This window comes from Hemitrygon akajei, chromosome 2 (assembly GCF_048418815.1).
Source record: "Hemitrygon akajei chromosome 2, sHemAka1.3, whole genome shotgun sequence".
In the NCBI taxonomy this organism is placed as follows: Eukaryota; Metazoa; Chordata; class Chondrichthyes; order Myliobatiformes; family Dasyatidae; genus Hemitrygon; species Hemitrygon akajei.
The window spans coordinates 70,976,150-70,995,962 of NC_133125.1; the positions used below are offsets into that span (position 1 = coordinate 70,976,150).

A 19,813-nucleotide genomic window follows, 5' to 3' on the forward strand; every position below is an offset into this window, starting at 1 on the left:
AATCAAAGACAAAGACTTTCATGACAGAGATACTAGGGGAGGAAGGGAATGAGACCTAAAGGAAAAGCATTTTAGGAGAAAGTTTGGTGATGGCAATTTCTTTCATTATTCTTCTGAACCCTAAAGATGATTGTTTTTAACTGTTCAAGAGTGGACAACCGTCTCATTCCGGGCATTGCCCTAGTGAATTCCCTTCTGTTCTGCATTGTAAGAAGATATTTAGTGAGATCTAGGCGTGCCAGTATAGCCAATAACTAAGATTTTTTATTGTAATGCCTTAGAAAGAAAAATAATAAAGTCTTCCTGTAGGACAATAAGACAAAGGAATAGAATTAGGTCATTTGGCCTATAAAACCTGGTTTGCCATCAATCATGGATGATCAGAAATTTATATTCTTATTATTGTGGCTTATAAATGACTGGGAAGGAAATGTGGGTAGGGTATGAAGTGAGGAACAGCCATTTGATTACATTGGGTGCAATTCTGGTCAAACTATTAAAGACTATAGATCATTACAGCACAGAAAAAATCCACATTACTTGCATTTACTACAAAACTAATCCCACCTGTCTGTGTGTGCTCTGTATCCCCTCATGTTCACTACTATTTGTAGTGAATATTACACTCAGACTGAAAGGAAAACATAAATTTCTGTAGTTGCATATACTTTGGCAAAACCACACCTTGAGCTTTGTATATAATTTGTCATTTAAGGAAGGCTATGCTCTGCCGAGAGAAGATTCATTGAAAGTTAATTGGGTTTGGTCTTGAATCGACTATACTAACAAAACTATGCCAGCTGGAGTTGATGGGAAATTTGTTGTAAGATTTCCCATTGTAGTGGAAATCTGGAGCAGGGACTTTGTATCAGGAATTAAGTGTCTCTTCTGACAGAGGTAGAGCTGTTTGCAGAGAAGGGGACGGGGTACGGCCCAGCAAGGTTGTGTCTGGGATGTGGAAGGTACTCTGGAGCCAGAGGTGGAAGGGCTTCCCTCTGTAACTGGTCCCAGGGATGAAGTAGGGCCCGTAGTTGGGTCTTGTTAAGGTGAGGAGTGAATTGGTCGCATTGGGTGTATATGACGACTACCTGGAGGGCAATGAGAATGTTGGACCCAGTGAGGGGGAAGAGAAGGACACTTTTAAGGCCAAAATGGCAGTCTTCCTCGACCCTAGCACTGAGTCACAGCTCGTCTCTCTGGAGATCCAGCAGTTTGTGAGGGACTATGGGAGGAAACCTTTCCAGGGCCCAGCTGGTCACTGATCGCAGGGCAGGTCTGAGAGGGGTTGTCCAGTGAATCTGCACAATCCTCAAAAGAAGGGGAGGGGAGCTGAGGTGACCCGTAAGGAGGCACCGGTTTCTGGAGAAGGGTTACAGGGCGAAGGCAGGGGAGGCCTCTGCTGCTTCTCCCAGGGGTTCTGGTGAGGAGCCTCAATAGGATGTGCCATGAACGAGGATTTGTAAATGTGTCGTTCCTGAGCCCGGCCCGATGCAGTCGCGCCTTTTCTGTGAGGTATCTGTGTTGCTGGTGTCCATAGATCGTAGCGGGTGCATTATCATGGGGGAGGGGTGATTTCAACAGTCTCTCCGAGGAGAGGGATTTTGCACTGGCTCTCAGCATAGCCAAGCATCACTGAGGAAGTTCCGCAAGTTGGTCGTGTCCTCGGACTTGTTGATGTCTGGTGGAGCTTTCATCCTGAACTCTGTGCTTTCTCAAGGAGGTACAGACAGGGTGGAGGCTTGCGGATGGACCAACTCTCTATCTCCAGGGTGCATGGGTCCCAGGAGTCTGCTGCCTCCCTGTGCAGTTACTTGCTGGGACCACCCACCTCTTATGGCCGGAGCTGATTGCACTGCCCACATGGGTGGGGTCCACGTATCGGCATTTCAATGACCGTCTGCTGGAGTATGGCTGGTTCCGGGATTCGTTCCGGCTACTCTGTGAGTCCTGGCAGGAGGATCGGGGGAGTTTTCCTTCCCTGCAGCTCTGGGGGGATGTGGGCAAGGCTCACATCTGACAGTTCTGCCAGGAATAGGCGTGCGGGTTGACCAGGCAGCGGATGGCCGGGATCGATCGCTCGAGGAACTAGTCAAGCTGGAGTCGGCCGAGGGGACCAGTCCCTCTGGGAGTGGAGGAAGGAGACGCTGAGACACCTGCAGCTGGAGAGGCCCATCGCAGTGGACCACGCCTCTCGTGAGACGGGGAGGGGCATCCACAGGTAGCTAGTGGAGGGTGTCTCCTCTGTCATGGATCCAGTGAGAATTGTTGCAAAACTGTATTCCTTTTTTGCGGCTCTATTCCCGCCGGACCCGTGCAGTGAGGCTGCATGCAGGGCTCTGTGGGAGGACTTGTCAAGGGTCAGCCCTGGGGGTGTCTTTAGTGGAGCTGACCAGTGCCCTCAGCCAGCTACAGAGAGGCAAGTCCCTGGGTCTAGATGGGTTGACAGTTGAATTTCTCCCGGCCTTCTGGGACATCCTAGGGGCTGATTATGCGAGAGTATTGGGGGTGAGCATGACGACGGGTGAGATGCCCGTCTCTTGGCGCAGAGCAGTTATAGCCCTGCTGCCAAGGAAGGAGGATTTCCATAGCCTGTGGAACTGGAGCCCAGTATCCCTCCGCAGCGCGGAGACAAGATCTTTGCCTGGGCAATGGCTCCGTACTGGTGTAAGTAGTTCACCCTGACCAGTTAGACACGGTGCCAAGGCGGTCAGCAGGACAACATCCAGCTTGTCCGGGATCTGATCCACCTGAGCCGAGAGGCTGGTCTGTCAGTCGCTTTTCTCTCTCCCTTGACCATTTGACAGGGTGGGCCACGGGGTACCTTTAGGGACTCTGCCAGCATTCGGGCTCGGGCCTCCTTTTGTGATGCACATCCGACTGCTGCGGAGTGCCTTGTTAAGTGTGAACGGGTCCTTGACGGCACCCTTTTGTTTATGGAGGGAGATGCATCAGGGTGCCTCATGTCAGGACAGTTGTACTTAGTTTGTGTGGACCCGTTCCTGTGTCTTCACCGTAAGAGGTTCACCAGTTCGGTTCTACGTGAATCAGACACGGAGGCATCGTTTCGACTTCCATCCCCCGTGGTCACTGACCCGGTTGACTTACAGAAGATGTGACTGCCAGCAGGTCTCCTCAGCTGCGTCCTCTGCAAAGGTCAACTGGGAGAAGAGCGTGGGCCCCCTGGTGGGTCAGTGGCAGGTGGACTGCCTACCGGAGAGGTTGATGAACATGACACACCCCCTCTACTTGGGGGTCTACCTGAGCATGGGGGAGGAGGTCTGGCTGGCAAACTGGCGAGATTTGGAGACAAAGATCTCTGCCCGGCTGGGGCATTGGCCGGGCATCCTTCTTGCGGTCTTGTACCGGGAGAGGGCTTTAGTCTTCAATTAGCTGGTTGCCTCCATGGTATGGTGCCGGCTGACTGCATTGATTCCACCCACAGCGTTTGTGTCCAGGACCCAGAAGAGGCTGGTGGATGTCTTCTGGGCAATAGGAGGCATTGGCTCTGCAGTGGGCCTGAGTTTTCCAATCACGGAGGGCGGCCAGTCCTTGCTGTGCATCTGTACCCAGCTGGTGGCTCTCTGCCTCAGGACCCTGCAGAGATACCTGTACTGCGACCACCCTCCGAGATGGCATGAGCTGGCGATGCATTTTCTCCACTGGGGACGCTGCCTGCAGGAGGGCAAGGAAATCCTGGCGGATGGCATTGGCCGTGCCACTCTGAGGGATCTACCCCACCTCTATCAGGAACTGTGGAGCATCCGGGGTCTGGCCTTATCCAGTCAGGGTGCCATCTTGCGCCATTGAGGAACGGTGCTCCGGCTGCTGGGGGTCTGCTCCTGTTCCTATTATAGTGGTGTCGGGAGTGTGTGGGGAAGTGGAGAGGTTCTGGCTGCACTGCCACCCAATGTGGTCGTTGGACCCAGGCCCCGCACGTGAGCCGCTTCACGGGGTTTCCCACCGTGCCGTTCCGTGTCTGCTCCCGCACACCTTCCACTTCCTCGCCTTCGTTGGCCAACAAGACTTGCCTTGGCGGTCCGTGTTACCATCCATCAGCAGAGGAGGTACCCAGTGGAAGTCCCTTTACGCGGGGGTGCTTCCCCTGTACATTGGGGGCCTGGGGTGGAAGGTGTTGCATCGGGCAGTCCCGTACAACAGGGTCACCGACACCCCGTCCAGCTGTCCATTTTGCGGGAGGGCGGGAGGAGTCAGTGTCCCATGCGTGCACGGAGTGCGACAGGTACTCAGAGAGCTGCTGCTGCTGCACCTCTCGAATGGGGGCCGGGCGAGAGGAGCATCCCCTGCTGGGACTGGCTATTCACGGGTCTAGGCAGGTGGAGGGCGCTGCCCCTTTTCCGAGGATACGTCTGTGCCCGGCTGTCCTTGGAGATGGGGCACGCGGTCACAGTGGGCACATTGAGGGATTTCTGTGAGCGGTGGCTCTCTGGGGTATAGACAGTTTCATAGATGGTAGTAACCATAGAGTAATTTGAATATACTAACTGTTGTAAATATTGAATGTCTGTACCTTGTGGATATGCGTTGTAAATAAACTTTTATAGTTTTGTGAAAAAAAGAGGTGTGGATATTCATGAGTTTAGAGGATTGTGGGAATCAAGTAGGAAAATGGTGGCTAAATGTTGAATGGGTTTTGGGACGTCCGTGCATGCTCAGGGCTATAGGGTCTATTCCTTCTTTAATTTCTGAGCTAAGTGATGCACAGTGGCATTCAATCTGCAGGAATGAGTTACTGTTGGCAGAGAATTGAACGCCACTATTGCAAAGGCTGAATAGAGGCAGAAGGTACAAAATATAAATGAGAAGAGTTTGACTTTGAACTGGAATGCTGCATTCTATACAGCAATTTTAGTGTATAAACAAAATAATCGAATGGACTTTTTGAGTTGCTTTCAATAATATCTCCACTTGACAGGTCAAGGGAGACTTCCGGTGGCTGTAATGGAGTAGGTTGCACTAGCTACGTGCTCTGAAATTATTTGCTTACTTTGCTGTTTAAACCTATCTCGGTGAGAGCACCATGAGTAGAAAGCCGTCAAAAAGAGAGACTACTTTAGAGACTTTGACTGAAATGATGCAACAAATGTCAGAGAAACTCGAAAAAGTGGATAAACTGGATGACTTGGAATCCAAGTTTGATTTGTTACAGAATTCCTTCGACCTGGTTAGATCTGAACTAAAAACGCTTAATCGGAAACTTGGAATTATACAGCAGACTGTGAATGACCACGAAATTCGTATTAAGCTACACGAAGAATCTCTGCCGGTGTTGCAGAAGGATATCGAAGGTTTCAAGAGAATTTCTAAGGAACAATTTTAAAAATATGACGCGTTACTGAAGAAACTTACAGATCTGGAGACCAGGAACCGAAGGTGCAATATCAGAATTCTTGGACTTCCTGAAAAACTGGAGGGTAATCAACCTATCGATTTTTGTGCTCAAATGCTGAAAGATTTATTCCCTGATATATTATCGGAACTACCAAAATTTGAGCGCGCTCACCGAGTTACCCTGCCTAATTGGGACACTGCCAAACCTCACTCTATTGTCATTCGCTTTTATGACTATCAGATTAAAGAACAGATCCTTCGTGAATCAAGGAAGAAACGTATATTACAATTTCATGATCAACAGTTTCGGATCGTTCAAGATTATCCACTGGAAGTTCTAAGAGCTAGACAGGCTTTTAAAGAGGTCATGTCTGATCTTTTTAAGCTTGGCTGTCACCTTTCTCTCAGAGATCCGTGTAAACTAAAGGTTACTACTTCTGATAATAAGGTTTCTTGGTTTACGAAGCCTGAAGAAGCTAAGGAACTTTTACAAAGTCTCCATCCTTAAATTCAACTTTGAGTTGTTTTATGTTAAATATTTTAGTTTCAGGTGTTCAATCAAGTAATTGGCGTTTTGTTGATAACAAGGTTTCTTGGTTTTACGAAGTTTTAATCATTTGTTTGACTAAGTAACTGGCGCCTTGTTATCTCTCAAACTATGCAAAATATGCAGGCAGACTGCATCCATTTTCTCTTTTGCTGCTTTTCGCAGCTCTTTTTAAACAATACGTTATATTCTCTCAGTGTTATGTAGGAAGCTATCTAAACCGCTTCCCTTTTTAATTATCTTCTATTTGTTTCTTTACTCTTTTTTTGCACCCGCGAGTATATGTTGTTTTACTTATTGATTTTCCATACTTGATTTTCCTTATCTGTCTTTCCTTTTTTTTACCGAGACTAATACTTATATTTTCCCATGGTTTTTTTTTATCGTAATTAGCAAACTTACTGACTTTGATTTTTTTTTGCATATATATATAGTTACAATCGTTTATTCAGCACAGCTATACATATATATTTTCTGGTGCCACCGGAGTTTTGGGTTGGGAACGTTATAATTAGTCTCCAGCCTCCCTTGGCTGATTTCTCTCTTTGGGGGGAGGGAGGGGGGAAATGGGTTCTTCTATAAAGCTGATTGGATGTTTTTACTGTTTTACTTATTCACTATCTACATGTCTGTGATTACCTTTTATACATTACTAAAGGATACTTGATGGATTCTTTTATTAATATACTCAGTTTTAATGTGAAAGGTCTAAATAACCCTGTTAAACGAAATAAGATTTTCTCTTATATCCGGAAACTTAAAACTCATATAATCTTTCTCCAAGAAACCTATATTTGTAAAGATGATATTTCACGTTCTTTCGAAGGATGGAAGGGTATACATTTTCACTCACCCTCTCAATCTAGATCGAGAGGCATCTCTATCCTGTTTGATCAGAATTTATCCTTTATTCAACATAATGTAATTTCTGATACAAATGGGCGCTTTGTTATTGTTTCAGGTAGTCTTGGGAATAAACTAATCGTATTTGCGAATGTATACGCTCCAAATACAGATGACTCCTTGTTCTTTGAACGTCTTTTCTCTTTTCTGCCTGAATTGAATCGATATTCCTTAGTGATGGGTGGAGATTTTAATTTTTGGCTTGACCCTATATTAGACTGCTCTTCAAGTAAAACCCCTGTCACTAATAAATCAGTCTTACTTTTCAAATCTTTTTTATCTCAATGTGGTATTCTTGACGCGTGGCGTTTTTTACACCCCCAAGAAAAGGAATATTCATATTTCTCTCAGGTTCATCATATGTACTCTCGGATTGATTTTTTTTTATAGATACAAACTTGCTTCCACTGGTACGATCCTGTGATTATAAGGAGATTGCTTTGTCTGATCATACACCTGTGCTTCTGGCTTTAAGATTACCTGTTTACTCTGTACCAAATAGAAGTTGGCGTTTTAACTTATCATTGTTATCTGATAAAAATTTTCTAAAGTTTTTGGAAAACCATATTACTTTTTTCTTTAAAGAAAATTTTAAAGGAGATACTGCTGGTAATATAGTCTGGGATACTTTTAAAGCATATATTCCTGGAGAAATTATCTCTTACTCTACCTATATAAAGAAAAAAGCTGACAAAGAAAGGTCTGACCTAGCAGCGGTATTAAAAGATCTTGAACGAAAGGATGCCCTATCTCCAGATCCAAGTATATATAATAAGCGTATTGAAATCTAATCCAAGTATAATCTTCTGCTGACTTGCCCAATTGAATGACTGCTGTTGAGAGATAAAACTCAATTTTACATTACGGGGATAGAACTGGTAGTTTATTAGCCAATCGCTTAAAATCTTTTACAGTTAATCGTCAAATCACAGAAATTTTTAAAGATAATGGAACTAAGACATCCGACCATTCTGAAATTAACAACGTATTTAAAGACTTTTACCTTAATTTGTATCAGTCTGACTCTTCTTCAGATGATACCTATATGAATGTTTTTTTCAGTAATATCAACATTCCTACATTGTCTGCTGATAATCTAACACAGTTAGATCAGTCTATTTCCAATGAAGAAGTGGCTGAGGCTATACGTGCTTTACATTCTGGTAAGACCCCAGGACCTGATGGCTTTCCTGGGGAGTTTTATAAAACTTTCACTACGTTACTTACACCTTATTTATCCTCTGTTTTATCAGAGTCCTTTAAATCAGGTAAACTCCCTCAATCTTTTTATGAAGCTTTTATTTCTCTTATTCTTAAAAAAAAATCCAGCTGAATGTTCTTCATACAGACCGATTTCTTTATTAAATGTTGATGCAAAAATTTTAGCCAAAATCTTAGCTCGAAGACTTGAAAATATTCTACCATCTATTATATCACATGACCAGACAGGATTTATTTAAAATCGTTACTCACATTTTAATATAAGTCAGTTATTGAATGTAATATATTCACCATCCAAAAAAAATCAGAGTTAGATGCAGAAAAAGCCTTTGATAGGATTGAGTGGAATTATCTTTTTAAGACCTTAGAAAAGTTTAATTTTGGATAGGTCAAGGAAGAAAATGATGCAGGAATGCTGCAAATTCAAACAGAGTCTAAGCCTTTAAACTCAGGGCTTATATTTATTGCTATGTGCTCTCCAATATTACAAACAACATCAGTAGTGTACACTAGAGTAAAACAGAAATCTACATTATTGTACAAAAGAAAGCAAAATTGAACAATTAATTCATTTTAGTTCCCTTTATGGCTTGAAGGATATTCTTACATTCTATGCAAGTGTCTGAGGGCCCAGGAGTTGTCATTTTATAAAGCACTAATTTCATTCATCTTCAATAGCCTTGCAGATTGACAGCAGCAATTCTTCAAAGGCATTAGGTTGACTGAAATATCTGATTTACTAGCAAGGGGTTCCTCGTAGTAAGCAATTAAGGACTCCACACACAAAATGCTGGAGGAACTCAGGAACTGAGACCCTTCATCTCCATCCAAAATGTCAACTTCCCATAGATGCTGCCTGACCTGCTGAGTCCTTCCAGGATTTTGTGTGCGTTGCTCTAGGTTTCCAGCATCTGCAGAATCTCCCATGTTAGTGAAGGGCTCATTTCAGGCTGACTGCCTGGCAATTTTCTGGGGGGAGGGGGGGGCAGTATGACAGTGCCCAGGTAACCCTGGAGAAAGAACATGTAGTCCAATGGAGTTTAGGAACCACTGTGTTTACTGTCATTCTCATTAGAGTTTTGATGTAGTGTTGTAATAATGTTGACGTTGCAATAAATGTATTTTGTTTCATGGTCTTCCACTATGTGCCTCCAGTTACATCCTAACTATACCATTTTGATTATGAAATGAAATACTAGACCCAATTTCAAACTGGTTCAGCCATTCTCTCTTTCCCCATTATGGGCACCATGGTACTGTAGCAGTTCGTGTGATGCTATGACAGCTTGGGATCAGAGTTCGGAGTTCAATCCCAGCATTCTCTGTAAGAGGTTTGTACATCCTCCCCATAAAATGTGTGGATTTCCTCCGGGTGCTCCGGTTTCCTCCCACAATCCAAAGATGTACCGGTCAGTAGGTTAATTGGTCATCATAAATTGTCCTGTGATTAGGCTAGGGTTAAATCAGTGGGTTGCTGGCTGCATGCTTCGAAGGTTTGGAAGGGCAGATTCTGTGCTGGATTCTACAAAAAAAAATTAGCTACACACCATTTTTAAAGTTTGATCAATGCTTGTCAGTTGGTCAATTGGAATGTCCAAATTTTACTGTGTAAGTCACACTAACATCATTTTTTTTCTGTGAGATTAAATCACTATATTTGCATTGGATTTTTAATTATATCCTGTGCAAATCGATTAGAAATAGGGGTTGGTAGTGAGGGGCCTTGTTGGTTTTTAATAGAGGGAGGAGGTGTCAGCTGGTGTAGTTGCTGCTTCTGGCAACACACATGTAAGAATATTTTAGTCAAATGGCCGAATTTCTCAAGCATAAACACACACTAGTGTATGACGGAATGGATCAGAATACTTTGTTTTGCAAATATAGTCACTGCTGCTATCAGCAAATGGGCCAGTTCAGATGATAGGAAGTAGGTAGTGAAACAGATTAAGCCCAGAAATGAAGAACAATATATTGTATGTTCAAAATTCTTAATAGGATGTTTGATTAATGTATTTGAATCTTACTCATGAAGTGCGTAACGAGAACAGAATACTCCGGGAAGGCACAGCATATTGAAGGAATGGCATATAGGCGGCCATTCAGATTGGAATAAAAGCTTTCACTTATTTCCAGTGGGTTTTATATAACTAGCTTAGTTCTTTGTAGTTTTGTATTACAGATGTTTGTCCGTGGGTGCTAGTAAATACATGTATTAAGTTAAGCTGGTAATGGGACCAGCAATAATTCTTACCTATTTATTTCACTCTTTATTCCTGACTGTACTTGGACAGTTTTGAATATCAAGAATACACCAGTATTTAGACAGTTATGTAACGTTGGTAAACACCGAATAGGGCAAACTAATTTTGCCCTAAACCCTAATGTTAACTTTTGCAAATACAGTACAATATTTACAGAGCAGCTGAAAATAACTAAAATTATATCCATTCCACTGACAAATGTGGCTGACCAGACTGCAGAACATTTTCATATAAAGGCATCTCCAAAACCTTAAAGATATCATTTCTTTGAATGCTAGGCTTTCATTTTTTAAACATCATCTGAAATGCAACATGATTTCATAATTATTTGCAAAGATAACAACTGTCAGACCTGGTAGTTCCCTTCACATTTGAAAGATCTTTCGTACCTTTGTTATCCTAAATAAATTGAAGGCTGCTCAAATGGTTGAAAAGATTAAAGTGCCAGCACTTCACATTCCATCAAAAGGAGAATAAAAAACCTGTCAGTTTAAATTCACTGAAGTTGCCCAAAATCCTTTTTTAATTATTTATGTGTCAAGATATGTACAATTTGAACAATGGTATTTCACTTTCGCCCAGGAATGTCTGATGCATGATGGAAGCACCCTTCATGTATTTACCACAGGAGTCTGTAATGTAGTATGGCTGTCCGTAGTCAGTGCTCCACTGTATGATGCTTGGGTAGCCATGGAGCTGTTAGTAGAATTGCGAGGTTTGCTTTGGAGTGAATGCTGAGAAGCTACAAGTCTGGAAGGCCTGCTGTCAACAGAAGCAGGGCTTGTTTGAGAGAAAACAGCAGCTTTTGTTTTGCCATGAGCTGTGTTTATTGCACTGGGCTGTGTGTTCCTTGCTCTGACTGGCTTGTTGTTGTGTGGAACTCTGCTCCTGAGCGTGGTATCCATTTGTTGTGTTGGTGACATCTCTACATTGGCTCTGCGGTCTGCATCAGCCATGAGGTCCTCTAATTCCACAGTGCCAGTGAAGAAAGGGGGAGGCAGGGTACTGCTGCGCCTGCTACAGGATTCACAACAGAGTTTATTGTAGCCTGGAATGGAGCAATACCGAGCAAGCACTTCCATTTGGCAGAATATGGACTTGTCTTTAAGACAGGGCTCATCTACAAAATCAATAAAATTTGCTATCATTAATAAAAACAGCAGAGTGAGAGAAAGATAATCCTAGATTGTATACTTTTTGACATTTCAGAGAGAGCTAGGAGGGAGCTGGGAGGGGTAGATGAGGGAAGAAGGGAATGAGGGGGAAGTTGGAGTTGGAGGAAGAAGTGAGGGATGAAGCTCTAGTTGCGGGGGGGAGAGAATATGGGAAACAACGATGAGAAGGAAGCTGTTTTTGTTGAAAGCCATACAGCCTCAGGCAATTATGTGCGAGTTAAAGTCTTTTCCTAGTGCATATATATAATTTACAAGATTCATGCTTTGTTGAGGAACTTCCTTAATTTCTGATCTTTTAGAGGATCCTACATCCCTATACCTTATGAATGTCCAGCATCATAGGTACGTACCAACACAGGGAGGGCGGCTGCAGACCTTTGTCACTTCTGGCTTCTCCCCATCACACAGATTACTTGGACGACATGTGACTTGTCTTTGCTCAATTCCTTCACCACATGTGACAGAACACTACATAAAAATAAATACAGAAAGAAATCGGGCACACATTTTTGATGGAGCACTTTCCCAAGAACGTACAGTGACAATATGGTTCCCATGTCAGAATGCAGTAGGTTTGTTACATTCCACCTCCCAGTGATATTCAGTATGACAAATCCCCACTCACCTATATAACAGTGACAGCTCCATATCAAACAATGTTAAACAGGAACTGTCAATACTGCATCAAAGTGATAAATAAGTAGCCATACATAGTATTTTTGGTAGACCCTCAGAAGGAGATGAAAGGGCTTATGGGAGCAAGATATACCAGCTAGTTGAGTGGTATTGCAGCAGCAATCTTGCATTCAATGTCAGTAAGACCAAAGAACTGATTGTGGACTTCAGAAAGGGCAAGATGAGGGAACACACACCAATCTTTATAGAGGGATCAGAAGTAGAGAAAATGAGCAATTTCAAGTTCCCTAGGTGTCAGTATCTCTGAGGATCTAACCTAGTTCCAATATATCAATGCAGCTCCAAAGAAGGCAAGACAGCAGCTATACTTCATTAAGAGTTTGAAGAGATTTGGTTCATCAATTAAAACCCTCAAACTTCTACAAATGCACTGTAGAGAGCATTCTGGCAGGCTGCATCACTGTCTGGTATGGTGGTGGGGGGGGGGGGGGGAGGAGGCTACTGCACAGGAATAAAACAAGCTGCAGAAAGTTGTAAAATTAGACAGTTCCATTTTGGATCTAGCCTCTGTAGTATCCATTTCATCTTCAAGGTGTGGTGCCTCAGAAATACAGTGTCCATTATTAAGGACCCCCTTCACCCAGGATATGCCCTCTTCCCCTTGTTACCATCAGGAAGGAGGTGTAGAATCCTGAAAGCACACACACAGTGATTCAGGAACAGCTTCTTCGGCTCTGCCGTCTAATTTCTGAATGGACATTGAACCCATGAACACCGCCTCACTTTTTTATTATTTGTTTTTGCATTAGTTTTAATTTACCTATTTAATAAATAATGTCTATTGTAATTAATTTTTTTCTACATTTATCATGTATTGCATTTTACTGTTGCTGCTAAAGTAACAAATTTCACAACATATGCCAGTGTAATTAAACCTGATTCTGATATTGTAACGCAGTTCTGCGTTATTAAAGCTCTGTGGAACACACAAAGATTGGGAAGATCATGTCTGGAAAATCAGATGTTTTCAAATTTTTGTTCCTGTTGTAATTTTGATCTGTTTTATTTCCTGATAAGCTGGGAAAAACTCAAATGTTGCACCAGTACTTTTTAGTTAACGATTTCACTAACTTGTGGCATTGCATTGAAAAGGAGATGGCCCATGACACACAATAAGGCTGTGGAAGCTGACTCTCACTGACCTCTGACCAAGGGCCTGTCTTCCATTGTGCAGGGCAGGGCTTCCGATTGCAGGCACGACGCGTCTCTGGCCGTTCACCAACGCAGTATTTACTGTGGACTGAGCGGTTCCTTCCATCAACCATCAGCTGCATGCAGCGGACAGTGCGGATCTGGTAACCGGAACTGCCACAGGATTTAGTGCAGTGTTCCCATTCCTCTGCTCTCCACCTGGACAATATGAATTTTATTAGCAGAGATCCATGGCATCATCTGTGGATTCACTACCTTTCATTAAACTCAGTGAGAAATAACCTGAAAGAAGTGAAGACACAAGAGATGAGCAACACACAAACTTCTGGAAGAACTCAATGGTTCAGGCAGTATCTATGGACAGAATTGGACTACTGATGTTTGGAATCAAGGACATTGAGATTTTTGTTTGTTGCTCCAGATGTCCAGCATCTCAAGTCTCTTGAGTCTCCATTCTGCTGTCTTTTGAGGTATGCCTACCTTGATGCTATGCCACTGTCTTCAACAGTTCTGTGAGACCTTCTCAAGTTGCCACCCCCCCCCCCCCCCCGCCAAGATCTCTCTTGCTTTCCACTCTCTGACCAGAGGTCTTCATGAGAGATCTCAACCCAAAATGTTGATCGTCCATTTCAAGTCAAGTCGTCACTTTTTAATGTCATTTCGACCATAACTGCTGGTACAGTACATAGTAAAAATGAGACAATGTTTTTCAGGACCATGGTGTTACATGACACAGTACAAAAACTACACTGAACCAGGTAAAACCAACACAGAAAAAAACTATACTAGACGACAGACCTACCCAGGACTGCATAAAGTGCAGAAAACAGTGCAGGCATTACAATAAATAATGAACAAGACAATAGGCACAGTAGGGGGCAGTCCAGACTCTGGGTATTGAGGAGTCTGATGGCTTGGGGGAAGAAACTGTTACATAGTCTGGTCGTGAGAGCCCGAACACTTCAGGGCCTTTTCCCAGATTTCACTCTATAGGTGCTGCTTCATCCTCTGAACTCCTTTGTGTTGCTCCACATTTGAGAGAAATGACTGGATTGTCTTCACTAATACTGGTTTATAAATGTATTAGCTACATACTCATAATGAAGCTTATTAACTGTAAATGTGCAACGCATGTCAAGGTTAAAGTGTTCTTGTTCTTTTAAATACAAAACCCAGGCACAGGAGATACTTTATGTTCATACAGATTAAATGCTATGAGGGTGATTGATAAGTTCATGGCCTAAAGTAGAATGAGATGAGTTATTAACTTCAAACTTTCTGCATAATCACTCAAAGAGTTGAACTGCATGTACTTGTAACAAGAGCTGTTTAACACATCGCCTTCTACCTTAGGCCACAAACTTATCAATCACCCATCTGTGGACACTTTCTGGAGGTCCAAGATCCTTATGCTCCTCAATCGCTAGTGTGTAAATGTAGGAGTGGACTATGTTGAAAAATAAATGTGTTAGGTTTTCTAAAATTGACTCCTTCTACCTTAGGCTATGAACTTACCAATCACCGCTCGTATGTACCCAAACACACTGCATTATTTTCTGACTGCACTGGTACAAGTGTTTTAAGTATTACACTTCAAACAATCTGCATACTACTTACACACACTTTTATAAGGATTGCATTTGGATGAAGAGTAGAACATGTGGATGCCACAGTAGTGAAGTGGTTAGTGTGACTCTATTGCAGTCCGTCAGAATTCAATACCAACAGTGGTTGTATGCCAACCACCCCACCCCTGTGGAATACGTGTTTTTTTCCCCAAGGTATTCTGGTTTCCTTGCACTGTCCAAAGACACATCAGTTAGTAGGTTAGTTGATCCCATGATTAACTAGGGCTAAATTGAGGGTTGCTAGGGTGGCATGGCATGAAGGGTCAGAGGTCAGATTCCGTGCTGTATCTCAAAATAAAAATTAATTAAATAAGCATCATGCGTTCCAGAACCATAATCTGTTATAGAGTCCAAGAGAAAATTGTCATGAAGGCAACTGATATTTCTAATTTTCTGTAAGTAACTGCGGGTTAAACTAAAGTATCAATTGGTTAAAAATTGTTCCATTAGATTAGCGGAATGAGGTTTTTAGGGTTTATTGAGTACTTATGGAAATATGTGAAAATGCCAGATATTAATTCAAATGAGAACCAGTTTTCTGTTCTCAATTTAAATGCAAGGAGTAATCAGTTTGAAGTTAAAGAACACCTTTGCAAATAAACAGTACTGTCTATGGAGCACAGGCTGCAGGCCCACAGCAGGGAGCTGGCTGCTAAGAGATAGAGTTTGCAAAGTGAAGTGACCATGAGCTATTCTCATATGTATTGGCCAAATATTAGACAATAGGGTTATCTTCACTGACCTGCATCAAACCAGGTAGTTATGCACTAAGTTACTCGCATCACTGTAAACAACTTCAAGGAAGCTTACAAACCAGACTGATACTATCACTTAGCACACCAAACATGGTCAATAGTTGGGATATTTGAGTATTCAAAGAGTCAGCCTTTGTCACACTAACCCTAGGTATCTGGCTGTCTGTCCTCAGAAGCTTTTGGACTAGCAGTATGAATTAATTTGCCCCATCAAATAAATTGGAACCTCCAGAGATAGCTTATCAATTACAATGTGTTTCACTGTAAATATGTACTTCAAAGGAACCATTTGTCAGTCACAAAATGGAAGTAAATATTGTCATTGTAACTATGGAAAGTATATTCAATCACCTGTTGTATCTTTGATCTTAAGGACATAAGAATGTGATGTACTTTGAGTTTGGGAGAATCTCCCTAGAACATGTCTATAGCGATGGCCTGCAAGCTTTCTTGAACTCAGTCCCAATGGTGCAAAAAACTTAGCCAGTGTTCCCTGGTTTGATGCAGGCCAATTAGCATAACCCCATTGTCTTATGTTTAGGTAATACAGACCAAAGCATCTCATGGTCCCTTCACTTTGCAAACTATATCTCTTAGCAGTCAGCTCCCTGCTGTGGGCCAACCACCTGTGTTCTATAAACAATGCTGTTTGCAAAGCTGTGCTGTAAACTTCAAACAGCTTGCAATTTACATGCAGTGGCCACTTTATTTGGTACACCTGCTCATTAATGCAAGATTTCCCAGTGGCCAACCATTTTAACTCCATTCCCTATTTGCATTTTGATATTTTGTTGCACGGCCTCCTCTACTGCCACAATAAGGACACTCTTAGGTTGGGGGAGCAACATTGCATATTCCGCCTGGGTAGTCTCCAACCAGACAGCATGAACATCAATTTCTCTAACCTAGTAATTTTTCCCCGCTCCCCTTTTCTCTTTTTTCCTTTCCCCATTCTAGCTCTCTTCTTACCCCTTCTCTTCTTTTCACCTGCCTATCACCTCCCTCTGGTATCCCTCTTCCTTCCCTTTCTCCTATAATCCACTCTTCTTTAACAGATTCCTCCTTCTTCAGCTCTTAACCTTTTCCATTTATTACCTCCTAACTTCTGAGTTCATCCCTCACTAGGCTTTAAGTATTACCTTCCAACTTGTCCTCCTTTCCCTCAGTTTCAGATCTCACATTTCTGTCACTTACTGCAGTTAAAACTATTTCCACCCCTATAAACTTGACTGAATCTATAAATGCTTCAACCATTTCCTAAACCCTTTAAGCATTTTGTTACACCCAGCCTTAAATATTCAGAAACAAATCTGGCTGATATTCCATCTACCTTCTATAAACTTGAAATACTTTGCAATCCTTTGATTTATGCCCATCTTTCCTCAAGAAGTACCACTTTACTTCATTGGCGGCTTTGGTTTGGTAAGCTGCTGGAAGTTTTGTTGTTTTAAAAGTTTTTTTGAAGTGGAATGTGTTATGGTTGTTAAAGCAAATCGTCATTTTCACTGATGTTGATAGTGATGAAGAGAACTCTTGACATCCAGAGTCATTATGAGCAAGTAGAAATACATTTCACTGGCTAATTCTCAATATCATCAGTGGTCAGTGGTAAGTTCACTGTTTAGATTCCTAGAAAATCATTTTTTTAGTAAGGAAAGGCCAGGAGCAGCAACACATCTCATCAAAGCACATGTTACTTACATAGGCAGCTTACATTGCTGTAGGTTACACATTCTGCGGATAGGTTTTGGCTTTTTGTCTGCAGAACAGTGGCTGCGGTGAACCATTTTATTATCAGCTTTCCTGCGGCATCCATATTTTGTATATTGAAAACCTAATAACAAAACCTAAGTTATTCATCTATGCCAAACACAACTTGAACTGTAGTATTATGCATATATAATCAACTTTCTAATGTTATTTACTGCATCCCACACACATTCCCATTGCTGTTACCTTTGATGGTGAGGACCTACAAGTACCTGGGGGTGCACCTGGATGACAGACTTTAGTGGAGCACCAACACAGAGGCTGTGTACAAGAAGGGTCAGAGTCGCCTCTATTTCCTGAGGAGACTGAGGTTCTTTGGAGTATGGAGTGTTCTACCAGTCTGTTGTTGCTGATACAATCTTCTAAGCAGTGGTGTGCTGGGGCAATGGCATCAACACAGGTGATGCTTTTCTTTCTTTTCAAATCTTTTTATTATTATTATTATTCAAAGATAGCACAAGTACATCGAAGTAACAACACTTACAATGCCTCATAGAGGAAATTATCTTATCTTAAATTACCTTCAATCTTAAGGAATGTTTCCAAGATCCGCCATTCGCTGATTTAAGAAATTTATTCTCATCTTACTCCCCAGCACATTAATTTGAGACCATAATCCACTGTTCGTACAGCTAAACCAGAAACATTATCTCAGCATAAACTTCATCAAGCTTCATAAAAATGATGTATTTCAATGACATAATCTCCTATTTTTCTACTCCCTATAAAGTAAAGGCGCCATAAGTTTAACATTTTCCCATGAGATATCTCCCCCACTCCAGATATCTGGTGAACTTTGAATGCATTTTTTCTATTACCTTAGGCAGGGAGATGAAAGCTGTATACAATTTTCCAGCCACAACGTCAGCAAGAATGCCTCACTCACACTCTTCTAGCCCTGTGCAGCCCCATTGCTTGCTGTACCTGCACATCAGCTTCCAATGAGGAAATCCACATTCCCTAAATGCTAAGATCTCTCACTTATTTAAAAATAACATTATATTCCATCTACCATGCCCTTGCCCATCCATTTGACTTGACTTTATTCATCGGATGCTTTCTGCACTCTCACTACACATTCTGCCACGCTGTACTATCAACAAACTTGGATACATTACATTTGATCCTCACATTGAAATAATTGACATAGCTTGTTGACACTGAGATCCCAACACCGATCCCTTTGGCATCCAATGGACTGAAAACCTAAAAATAACATTTATTCCTACTCATTTTCTACTCTCAATTCTCTCCAATCCCACATGTTATCATTTTGTCTAATGACCTCTTATGAAGTACCATTTTGAAAACTACTGGTTCTACTTTCTCCATTCTCATTGCTACAACTTTAAGATGTTCCAACAGGTTCTGAAGTATATGATTTCACTTTCAGAAATCCACAAGGACTTTTCTTAGTGCCCTGTTAGTGGTTTGCTAGAAATAGATTCTAGCATTTCCCCTGTAATATTAACTGGTCTGTAGTTCCTGCCTTTACCCCTTACGTTGCATAAAGAGTGAGATTATATTTGCGAACTTTCATTCTTTGGGAACCAACATAGAAACTTTGGAACTTAATAAGATAACAAATTGTACCTTTTCATTGCCTCCTTGTTCAAAACATGACATCAATCATCAGGACTTAGACTATAAGACATAGGAGCAGAATTAGGCCATTCAGCCCATTGAGTCTGCTCTGCTATTTCATCATGGCAGATCCCAGATCCCCTCAACCCCATACACTTGCTTTCTCGCCATATCATTTGATGCCCTGACCCATCAGGAAATGTGAAATGAGCTTCCAGTAGAAGTGGTAGAGGCAGGTTCGGTATTGTCATTTAAAGTAAAATTGGATAGGTATATGGACAGGAAAAGAATGGAGGGTTATGGGCTGAGTGCAGGTCAGTGGGACTGAGTGAGAGTAAGCGTTTGGCATGGACTAGAAGGGCCGAGATGGTCTGTTTCCATGCTGTAATTGTTATATGGTTATATGATCAACTTCTGCCTTAAATATTCCCACAGACTTAGCCTCCACCGCAGTCTGTGGCAGAGAACTCCTCAGATTCACCACTCTCTGGTTAAAAATATTCCTCCTTACCTCTGTTCTAAAGGGTTGCCCCTCAACTTTGAGGCTGTGCTCTCTAGTTCTGGATTCCTCCACCACAGGAAACATCATCTCCACATCCACCCCATCCAGTCCTTTCAACATTTCGTAGGTTTCAATGAGATCCCCACACATCCTTCTAAATTCCAGTGAGTACAGGCCCAAAGCTGCCAAATGCTCCTCATGTGTTAACCCCTTCATTCCCGGAATGATCACCTGGACTTATAGGAACTGGGGAACTATTTTCAAGTCTGC

The 19,813-nt window shown here is 42.3% G+C and overlaps 1 protein-coding gene across 10 annotated transcripts in view; it reads right to left on the minus strand.

Moving 5' to 3' along the window:
- Window positions 1-7,885: 7,885 nt before the first annotated feature.
- Window positions 7,886-19,813, minus strand: part of LOC140713961 (A disintegrin and metalloproteinase with thrombospondin motifs 3-like) — a 420,377-nt gene continuing 408,449 nt past the window's right edge. For 6 of the 10 annotated variants that reach the window (XM_073024651.1, XM_073024664.1, XM_073024666.1 and 3 more), the window contains 4 exons: window positions 17,389-17,521; window positions 13,295-13,502; window positions 11,807-11,924; window positions 7,886-11,401 (listed from right to left, as the gene is read on the minus strand). In XM_073024651.1, coding sequence (XP_072880752.1) covers window positions 10,893-11,401; window positions 11,807-11,924; window positions 13,295-13,502; window positions 17,389-17,521 — 968 coding nt within the window. In that variant the 3' untranslated portion in view covers window positions 7,886-10,892. Of the gene's footprint in view, window positions 11,402-11,806; window positions 11,925-13,294; window positions 13,503-17,388; window positions 17,522-19,813 lie in introns of those variants that run through there. The other 4 variants (XM_073024677.1, XM_073024681.1, XM_073024685.1 and 1 more) reach the window with 2 other exon arrangements.